Source organism: Monodon monoceros, unplaced genomic scaffold, assembly GCF_005190385.1.
Source record: "Monodon monoceros isolate NGI ecotype Baffin Bay Population unplaced genomic scaffold, NGI_Narwhal_1 Super_Scaffold_21, whole genome shotgun sequence".
Classification (NCBI taxonomy): domain Eukaryota; kingdom Metazoa; phylum Chordata; class Mammalia; order Artiodactyla; family Monodontidae; genus Monodon; species Monodon monoceros.
The window spans coordinates 35806370-35817299 of NW_021703778.1; the positions used below are offsets into that span (position 1 = coordinate 35806370).

Here is a 10930-nt window from a genome sequence, read left to right on the forward strand (position 1 = left end):
AGAGAATGGACTTGAGGACACAGGGAGGGGGAAGGGTAAGCTGGGACGAAGTGAGAGAGTGGCATGGGCATATATACACTACCAAATGTAAAACAGATAGCTAGTGGGAAGCAGCCGCATAGCACAGGGAGATCAGCTCAGTGCCTTGTGACCACCTAGAGGGGTGGGATAGGGAGGGTGGGAGGGAGGGAGACGCAAGAGGGAAGAGATATGGGAACATATGTATATGTATAACTGATTCACTTTGTTATAAAGCAGAAACTAATACACCATTGTAAAGCAATTATATCACAGAAAAAGCATACAGTAAGTGCTCAATATGTAGTAGCTACTACTAATATTGTATTTACTGCTACTATCATTATCTCTTTCTAGATTTTGTGTACCTCCATTAAAATAGTGGACCTCATAGTCTATACATAATGAGTACTCTGTTTATTTTACTTAGTATCATATAGTAAGTCTTTTTCCAAGCTATCATTTGCTCTCCCTAATATTTTAAAGGCTACATTATATTCTACAGGGTGTACATTTCCTACTTTACTTAACCATTCTCCTAATCATTAGTGCTTTAAAATTTTTTTTGGCTATTATAAAAAAAGGTTTTGGTGGACATTTTTATACAGAAATAATTTTTTCCACTTTTTTTTTTTTTTTTTTTGCGGTACGCGGGCCTCTCACTGCTGTGGCTTCTCCCGTTGCGGAGCACAGGCTCCGGACATGCAGGCTCAGCGGCCATGGCTCACGGGCCTAGCTTCTCTGCGGCATGTGGGATCTTTCCGGACCGGGGCACGAACCCGTGTCCCCTGCATCGACAAGCAGACTCTCAACCACTGCGCCACCAGGGAAGCCCAACATTTTTAAGGCTCTTGATCCATGCTGTCACACTTGTTTTCCAAAAAGCTGGGGCCATGCATATTCTAACCAACAACATGTAAGAGTACTCACTTCACTGGACCCTTACCCAGCCTTGGGTATCAAAAGGCAAAATGGCATCGACTTATTTGTTCTCTGCTACTCATAAGGATGAACTATTTTCCAAATGTTTTTGTACGGGTAATATTATATGCAAAAGAAATTATTTTGTAAATTCTCATTGCTCAGTAACCTGAGATTTTTCTTTCCAATTAATTCATATAATTTGTTTAATAATAATTGCCTGAAACACTTCCTATTATTTTGCCTTTTGAGGTTTTTAGGTTTTTTCAGGTCATTTGTTAGGTTTTTTCAGGTCATTTGTTGGTCAAATCAATTTATGTGTTTGGTTTTTTTTCATAATTTCTCCTCTTTTAAGCTTAGGAAGCCCATCCTCCTATAGAAAGCAAACCTTTCTTTACAGATTGTTTAAAGTGAAACTACAACTGAGCTGCTCAGATGATTTTTTTTTTAATTGTGAATAAGTTGAGCCCAATCTAATGACCATCTACTGCAACGACCTTCTCATAAATGGGGTTTTGTGTTCTAGGATCCAGGGTGTCCACTAAGAACTGTCCAGGAAGAATCCTGCTTGTGCAGAAGTGCTGCCCAGAGCTACGATGGAGGGGGAGGCGGGAGAAGCACCAGGGCTGGGCAGGCCCGCTGCTTCCAAGGACTTTCACTTTCGTCACATGGATCTGTATGACTCTGAAGACAGACTGCAGATCTTCCCAGAAGAAGACACTCAGATGAGAAGAGAAGTAGTTCAAGCCGAAATGACCAATGAGCCAAGACAGCCCATGATAGTGAAGGCTCAGAGAGACCTTGGAGAGGAAGTGGATGAACTTGTCCATCTATATGGACTTGAAGATGATCACGAATTAGGGTATGAGTTTATTGACAAAAGCACGCCCAGAATAGAGGTTTCAGAGTATCCTCCTTATATGATGATGGGGAGAGAGCCACTGAGGGAGCAGAGAGACTGGAGACTTAGTGGCGAGGCTGCGAAGGCTGAGGACCTGGGCTTCGGGGCATGGGGCTCGGCAGGCCAGTGCCGGGACTTGCGGGAAGCCTATCGGTACACCCACGGCCATGCCAGTGAGGAGTATGAGTGCTACGTTATCCCAGAGGAGGAGGACGAGGAAGAAGCTGCCGATGTCTTCTGTGTCACTTGCAAAACTCCAATAAGAGCGTCGGGGAAGGTTCTTGTTGAGCACAAGGAGCATGAGGTGACCCCGCTCGGTAAAGCACTGGAAAGTGCCAAGGTAAATAGATCGCCCTAGTCCTCCTTTCTCTGGATATTGCATTTGAATCTCAAGTATGTAGGCAGGGAATAAATCTAAAATGCCTTCTACAAAAGAGAGAGAGAAAACACAGCATTAATGTCTTCTTGGGATCCTTTGTTTGACAGGATGAAATTCACAAAAACATGTACAAATTGGAAAAGCAGATTATTGAGATGGAAAATTTTGCAAGTCACTTGGAGGAGGTTTTCATCACGGTGGAGGTAAGAGCACGCTTGATGACCCAGTCAGATACACATTGCTTCCATCAGCTGTGTCTGGTATGAGTTAGGGAATCTGTTTTCTTGGAACATATGGTGTCAGTACTGCTCCTCTTCCCTCACCCCTTTCTGCCCTCCCGTAGCACAGTGGGCATGCAGCTATGGAAATGATTACCTGGCAGCATTCCTTACTGAACTATTAGCTCTCATGGGCTGGGTCTTTGGTGTCTTTATAGCTCCGGTCCTACTACAAGGTAGGACTCTTCCATGGGCCAGCCTGATAAGGCATTGCAAGACACCCATCCTGTCATTGATAAGTGTTCCTCGGCTGTTACCTATTTCTCACAAGATCAGTAAGTTTCTGTGCCTGTCACCAAACATGTCATGGTCCCCTGGGTGTGCCTAGTAGGTGTGAAGTCCACTGCTGTGATGCCAGCATGCAACCTAGCCATCCAGATGAGATAGCCCAGACATAAGGACCAGAGGACTTCCCCTCTCTTCATGTGGATGCTCTCCTTCTATTAATGCAGCCTCAGATTGTACCAACAGGAGCAACTCATAGGAATGAACTAAGCCCTGGGCCCCCTTCCCGTGAAGCTAGACTTTCCTCCCCACCCCCAGTCTTAAAAGGGAGGGCAGCTATTCCACTAATTCCCTATGGAAGGCACAGAGAAGGGACAAGAAGCCCTTCCACATCTAAACATAGGGTGGTGGGTGGTAGGAGGGCAAGTATACAACAGCCAGGACAGAACTCCCTACCCTCTGTACTGCCAGCTCACTCTCAGATCAGAGCAGCTTCACCCTCAGAGAGGACTCTAAGCTCTTCCTTTTACACTCAACACTGGTGGGGGTCACCTATTGCTTTTCCCTCTCTTCCACCATTCTGAGCAAGTCTTAGAATGTGTACACAGTAGGTGCTCAGTAAATACTCCCTGAATGATTGATAAGAGCCTCTTCTTTGGAAATGTCTCTGTTATCTAATAAGGATGGTATAAATCAGAACCCACAGAGCTCTCCTGGGCTTCCAATCTAATTTACGGGGACCAGGATTTGATATGGTTTAATTAATGTTTCTTACCCACTGCGTTCCAGGATTAAGTACTGGCACAACCCTCTCTCTGCCTTCCTGACTTTTCTCATCTATTAGGCAGCACCACCCGGCTTGGCTTGTTCCCCTTCCCCTGCACCTTTTTCTTAGTTGATATGAGAATCTTGGTGATCCTGATGTTTGTATAGTCCAAGCATCAGGGAGTGGAGGTGAGTGTTACGAGATGTTGAGAGCTCAGGAGGGAAAGATAGGTGGGATTCTCCCAAGGCAGACATCTCCATGTTAAGGTCCAAAGTTCCAGTGGCAGGCTGACTCATCACTGGTAATCTTCCTGGTCGGTTGTCATGGTGATGGGAGGTGGCTAAAACAGAAGTGGGTGGGGTATGGGGAAGAGGACTGCAAAATGTGGCCAGCAGAGAAAGCAGTAATTCTTGTTAAGATTATTGCTGGGGTTCTAGCTGGAGACTCCTGGTCCTAGCTACCCTTTTGTCCACCTCAGCACCCTGGCAAGCGATGTTAAGACAACAGGGAGGGACTAAAACATCTCTGGATAGATACATTTTCATGCCCCAAATAACTCTGTAGTCAACATACATGCAGTGAAATGATGGCTGAGATCAACTATATCTTGCAGGAGAATTTTGGAAGACAAGAAAAAAACTTTGAGTCACATTACAATGAGATCTTGGAAACACTTGCTCAAAAATACGAAGAAAAAATACAAGCTCTAGGGGAGAAAAAGAAAGAGAAGCTGGAAGCCTTGTATGGACAGCTGGTCAGCTGTGGAGAAAATCTTGAAACCTGCAAAGAACTGATGGAAACAATAGAGGAGATGTGTCATGAAGAGAAAGTTGATTTCATTAAGGTCAGTAATGAAGCGAAATAATGAACTGCAATGACAATTATGATTAGAGTAGGTTAGATTGTCCTCTCTCTGCCTGGAGATGTTGGAACCAACTTTCACTGTCAGCATCCATTTGATTCCACTGGATGTATCACCATGATGATACATCCTTCGTCTCTCTGCACAGCTTCGCCATGAGTGGCTGAGCAGGCTCATACACAGCTGACCCTTCCCTCCACCATTGCTTGGCTAACACCAGAGTCTTTGTTCCTCTGTCCCGGTTACCCAGAGATCTGTGCCCTCATCGTGAAGTGGGGCAAAAACAGTGCTCTGAGGGGACTTCCCCGGCAGTCCAGTGGTTAAGACCCCGCCTTCCAATGCAGGGGGCACGGGTTCGATCCCTGGTTGGGGAACTAAGATCCCACATGCCGCAGCCAAAAATTAAAACAAACAAAAACAAAACAAACAAAAAACAGTGCTCTGAAACTTTTCTGGCCATCTCAGACAGCCTCCTGGAGGTCTGGGGAGAAAGATCTCCAGGCTAAAAAGGCACCTCCTGTCTCCCAGTTACAAGTGCAGCCACTATACATCTCACTTCATAGGCTCAGACATGCAAAAAAAAAAAAAAAATCCATCTCTTGATACCCTTGAAATCCACTTCAATTTGACCCCAAGTCCCCATGTAGCCAGACTGTGGGAATTTCAAGCTCAGAGCTGGGGTCTCCTTTCTTTCCAAGGTCCCACAGGAATATGGGGCAGCAGTGGGGTCCAGTATGCGAGGGAGGGGCCCTCAGCCTCCAGAGCTTCCTAGTTACCAAATACAGCCTTTACATTGGCCACGCCACAGTGGTCCCTCCAAGCCCAACAGCGCCTGCTTCCTGCCGTGCTTGGGGTGGCCAGGGAGCCGTGACCCAAGCTGGACAGCAGGTGGGCAGGCATCATCAGAGCCCTCAGTACTACTCAGACCTTTTGAACCAATGGTTCCTCAATATCACTGTAGCTTAGTGACATAATCCAGAATGTGGAGAAAGTGATATATATGAAGACGTCTTCTCTGTTATTTATGATGGTGAGAAATTGGAAAAAACTAATATGTCCAACAGTAGAGTGAACGATGGAGTGTCTATTCAATAACTGTTACACAGTCTTTCAAATTGATGATCCAGAAGACCATTTGTAACCTGGAAAGTGCTCACATAATGTTAATGGGAAGAAACTATACAGGTGTCATAAGAGTCATTTTTGTTGGGGCTTGGGACATGGCTGATTTTTCTCTTTTACTCATTTCCAAGTTTTAACATATGTTTATATTATTATATAGTTTGAAAAAGAAATTTATTTCCAAATTCAATTCAGTATTTTTTCTCTTTCTCCTCCTTTTTAGGATGCTGTGGCTATGGCTGACAGGTAATACTTTTGTTCTGACATGTATTTTCTTTTTCTGTTCCTTTTACCTCTAGATATCCAACTAGATATCAGTTCCACTTGGTTATATGCTCCCAGTTTCAGCTTTTGTGTCTGCCCCTACGAGTAAATAGCACTGGCTTTGGAAGGACAGTATGGGATCACAAGGACCCTCTGGTACCAAATCTTAGAATCTCAGAGCTGGAAGGGAGCTTATGATGAGGCCTAGCCTGCAAGCCCAGGGTCAGATTTCCTCTCTGAGTCCCTCCTTTCAGCAGGAGGAACAGAGATCATCCCCAGCATCCCCCAGCGGGGCCAGGGCCCAGACCATGTGCTGCAGAAAGCATGCACGTTATAGAGTCACACTGGAGTTTAAATCCTGCTACCCCCATGACCTTGGGCAAGTCCAACCAGTCTAGGACCCACCTTCCTTACCTACAAACAGGGATAGCTTTATGGGAATAAAATCAGACAATGTCTGTAAAGCAACATGAACACTGAAGCTTAATAATATAAGGGTTAAGAGCACGAGTTTTGGCAAAAGACAGACATGGTTACAAATTGTGCCTCTGCTACTTACAAACCCTGTGACGGCCAGGAGCATGCGCAGGAGACCCAGAGCCCCGGTCCACGGTCATCGACTTGAGGGCACTTGACCACGTGGAGAAGGAGCCCCAGAGAGGCTGTATGTCTTTGGGGCCTGGGGTGATGTGTGGTGGGAACTCCCAGGTCAGCATCGGAGGATCTTCCAGAAGGTGTGGATCTGGGGCTCATAGGTGGACATCCTCCCGCCCCCTACCCTCTGACATGACCCCACCCCTTCTCCTCTCCTCAAAGGCGTAAACCAACCTGCCCATCCCCGTGGGTGACCTCGTAGGTCAGTCACTGAAGCAGATGCCAGCAGGCAGCCCGCAGCATGTTAAAATAAGGAAATAAAAGTTCATCTAAGAGGCCCTCATTGCTTATCACTAGTGACCCCTGAGGAGAATGCCCCTCCATTCTCATTAGTGTGTCTTTTTATACTCACAGACTCGGAAAATTCCTGAAAACAAAAACAGATGTGGAAATCTCAGCGCAGCCTGAATTTGAAGACCAGACCTTGGACTTCTCTGACGTGGAGGAGCTTATGGGCTCCATTAACACCATCCCAGGTGCGTATCTCACTTGTGTGCATACTTCACACCGGCTTCCCTGAGCTTTGAGTTAGAAACTTTGATGGCTAAAAAAAAATCATAAAGATTTAGAAACAGGCATTTTCCCCCCACCAGCTGCAGAAGCTTCATGGTTTTGTCTTTATGACTTGTAAGGGTGAAAACAGAGGCTGACCTTCCTGGGTTAAATACCCACCCTCACTCTCCAGGGTGCCAACATCTGGCTCCAGAAACTCTAATTTACTCCAAGCAAGTATCCCAAATTTTATTTCCTCGACTGTTGTATTTATGTTCCTCCCAGGTGGCTGTTTTTAGCATAGGGTTAAGAGATGGGCTTTGGAATCCTATGGAGCTGGTGAGAATCCCAGCCCTGCTACTTCCTAGCTGTGTGACCCTGGACAACTTACCTAACCTCTCTGAGCCTTGGTTTCCTTGTCTGTAAAATGGACATAATCATGACTCATGGGGACATGGTAGGAAATAAATAAGGTAATGTATGTACAGCACGTCACATGGTGCCAGGTAGCTCTTAAAAATCTTATTGTGATAACTTATTTTTAAGAATGATACTACAATTTAGCTTTTACTGATTGCTCACCTTTCCTTTCTCACCAACACCCAGCAACATTCTGAACAATGTTTTGTATATCATCTTGGTTTTTCCTTTACACAGATTTTTAAAAAATAAAAATGGAATTATTGTTTTGTAATCTGCTTTTTTTTAGCAAAACAATTGTGACGAATGTTTTCTCACACTGATAAATTCTTCTACAACATCACTCTGATGGCTATATACCTTAATCTGTTTACTTAATCCCCAACTGTTGGATGCCGAGATGTTTCTAGGTTTTTCACCATTATAAACCATACTACAATGAATGTCCTTAATTATAAATCTTGGAGGCCATTCTTAGACTTACTGGGTCAAGGGGAGATTTCACTGAGCTATGAAGTCCTTTGGATGGTCTAGGGATGGTGTTGCCCAAGTAATCAGGCCCAGTCTTTTGGAAGGAAAGGCACTATCACCCAAGTCAGCGCTTGAGAAACATGGAGATTTTTCCTCATCCTCCTGTGTCCAGGTCCCATGCAGACCATCACCCTCCTGCTTCCATCTGGAGCCATCCCTCTTCTTACTGCATCCCCTGATGGGGCTGTTCTCTGCAGGGTATAGAAGGCATCTTCTGTGCATCCTGAACTCCATCACGTGGGGATACATGTTCTTTCTCTTCTCACCTTTGTCATGTTAGGGTCTTCCAGCCCCTAACCAGCAAGGAAAGGCTGAGTTCATTCTTTTAAGTCTTACCTGGACTGAACAATTTCAGAATTTGAAAATAAGGATGTTCTTGAAAGCTTGGGATGGAGGGAGGTGCTGCCATTGGAGAATTATGGAAGAAAAACAAGGAGTGTTTCTTGGTTGTGGGTGAGCCTGTGTGGGGCTTGGGGAGGCAGAAATATTAACCTACAGAGAAGAAAAGAATTAACTCAGTAGATGGACTCTAAAGAAGTTGGTTCTGAAAAGCACAATTTGGCCAAACCCAATCTTCTCTCATCATAATGAAGGAGACGGTTGTTGGATGGGTCCCCCGGAAAAAGCAAGGCATCCCTGTTAAAGCTTCTTTCACTCATCTGTTCACTCCAGGGCTGAGGGCAGTAGTGCTGTGGTCCTGGCTGTCCTGCCTCTTTGGATGGCGTCGAAGGGTCAGAGGACCCGTCCCTAGGTCAGGACTTACAAACCATACCCCAGCCTGAATTGCTGTCACCAACCCCACCTCCTCTAGCTTGTGTGGATTGGTCAAAGCAGGAACGGACATACCGGTTGCTTCAGGCTCACGGTTGGGGGGTTTGGCCTTCCCATCCCTGTCCACTCTGGGCTGCCTCTTCCATCTCCAAAGCCCAAGGATGCATTGAGGGATTGGTTGTCCTGTAAAAGGGGCCATTCCCAATTCATACCTCTACTTAAGTCTCCTCCTTTGTTTTGTTTTTCTCTGTTTTCCTTTTCTAGCTCCTTCTGCTCCAGTGATAAACCCACAGGCCCCCAACTCAGCCACAGGTTCCTCAGTCCGAGTGTGCTGGAGCTTATACTCCGATGACACCGTGGAGAGCTATCAGCTATCCTACTGGCCAGTGCAGGACAGCTCGCCTGGGAAGGACCGAGCAGGTGAGGCTCTGTCAGGAACAGAACAACGCTCCAGAACAGCTAAGGCCCCTCAGAGCCCAGGGCCCTGCCTTCCTGGAGGTTGGGAAGGTAAAGATGGGATGAACCTGTACACCTGGCTCCTTGGAGCTGTCACGATCTGGGAACTACACAGAGGATAGGATGCAGGCAGGTGAGCATGGCAGAAAGGAATAGGAAGGCAAGTTGGGGCCTGACTGGGGAGGATCACAAGGCCAGGCTAAGGTATATGGACTGTATCTACCGCTGTCGGGTCAGAGTTGTCCTTGGGATAAGTCTCTGGCTGCACTGTGTGCAAGAGGGGTGGGGACACCCCTCCTTGGAGGCCCAGCTGGACTGGCTGGGTTCTAGCAGGTTCTGGCATGTGAGCGCAGGCTGGCTCTCCTCAGAGCAACCCTGTGTTGGGAGAATCTGGAGGGTTAGTCTGCAGACCCCCATGGGGGCTGAGGGGGGGTTCTGCAGCCTGGGAGGGCTGCTCCTGATCTGATCCACATTCCTAGATGGAGCCAGCTGCTGGGAATGGCCCCCAGCCTCCACTGTGGGCAGTTCTTGGCCCATTCTCTTCCCAGGGAAATGGAGCTGGCAGGCCTGGGGTTAGGGCTGAGATACCTGCCTACCCCCCATAATAGGTAAGCCAGTCTCCTATTGAGAAGGGAGAGTCAAGAGAGCAGAGGAGGGGACTTCCCTGGCGGTCCAGTGGTTAAGACTCCATGCTCCCAATGCAGGGGGGCATGGGTTCGATCCCTGGTTGGGGAACTAAGATCCCACAGGCCGCATGGTGCAGCCAAAAAAAAAAAAAAAAAAAAGAGAGAGAGAGCAGAGGAGCCCCAGTTGAGCATCTGAAGGAATCAGGGATTAGGGCCAGCCTGGCAGGGCCTGTTCTGTGTGCATGGGGTCAGAGTGAGATTGCTGGAAAGGGATTTAGAGATTTCCATTTTATGGATGAGGAATCTGGGACCTAGAGAAATGAGCTGTCTGTGGGGACACTGTGAGTTACGGCAGAACCAGGATGAGAATCAAGTCCGCAGGCTCCCTGCCCAGAGCTCTTCTCCTTGTACCGGGTTGTGCAGGTGGAGGGTTCTATGTGCCGAAGGGGAGGATGGTTTATCTGCCCAGGGATTTGGAAGGAAGGGGAATCCTTGAGAAAAGTAAGTTTAAGCAATGATGAGGAAGAGTGAGGGTGGTCAGAATAAGGACTAAAGAGGGTGTTGCGGAAGGGGGGGGGTGGGGGAAGGGGAGATTTGAAAAGGGAGATTGTGGACCAAAAAGTCAGATCTGATCGATCAGTCAGTTTTTGCCACAAATCAACCCTGTTGGTACCCTCTGCAGAAGAGGCCATTGTGTTGGGGCTTTGTCCTGGGGATCAATGAAGATCTTTAATGGATCACTTTGTTATAAAGGAACTGATATCAGAGGGTGGATTAATGACTTATTACTGCCTTTCAAGAGTCTGGGGATGTTTGGACGTGTATCAGTTAGCTTTTGCTGTGTAACAACACCCCCAAACACACACATGTACACAACATATTGGCTAAAAATGACAAATATTTATATTCATTCATTTGTTGGGAGGGGCAGAACAGGGGTAGGAAATTCAGAGGTACAAACTACTATGTATAAAATAAATAAGCTACAAGGCTATATTGCACAGCACAGGGAATATATCCAACATTTTATAATAACTTTAACTGGAGTATGATCTATAAAAGTATTGAATCATTATGTTGTATACCTGAAACTAACATTGTAAATCAAAGGTACTTCAATTTTTAAAATGACATTTATCCAAGAGTTTGCATGCCACAACTAAGAAGCCCGTGTGCCACAATGAAGATCCTGTGTGCTGCAGCTAAAACCCGGCGCAGCCAAAATAAATAAGTAAAATTTAAAA

The 10930-nt window shown here is 46.3% G+C and overlaps 1 protein-coding gene and 1 long non-coding RNA gene across 2 annotated transcripts in view; one reads left to right on the forward strand and one right to left on the reverse strand.

Moving 5' to 3' along the window:
• The first annotated feature begins 209 nt into the window (after nucleotides 1-209).
• Nucleotides 210-10930, forward strand: part of FSD2 (fibronectin type III and SPRY domain containing 2) — a 17773-nt gene continuing 7052 nt past the window's right edge. The window contains exons 1-6 of the mRNA XM_029237990.1: nucleotides 210-2180; nucleotides 2327-2422; nucleotides 4102-4332; nucleotides 5696-5718; nucleotides 6745-6866; nucleotides 8869-9024. Of these exons, the coding sequence (XP_029093823.1) occupies nucleotides 1536-2180; nucleotides 2327-2422; nucleotides 4102-4332; nucleotides 5696-5718; nucleotides 6745-6866; nucleotides 8869-9024 (1273 nt within the window). The 5' untranslated portion in view covers nucleotides 210-1535. The remainder of the gene's footprint in view (nucleotides 2181-2326; nucleotides 2423-4101; nucleotides 4333-5695; nucleotides 5719-6744; nucleotides 6867-8868; nucleotides 9025-10930) is intronic.
• On the reverse strand, nucleotides 4293-8905 carry LOC114904269. The gene is made up of 3 exons (XR_003795916.1): nucleotides 8680-8905; nucleotides 7787-8325; nucleotides 4293-6934 (listed from the first exon to the last, which is right to left on the reverse strand). It is a non-coding gene; the product is annotated as an uncharacterized LOC114904269 (long non-coding RNA).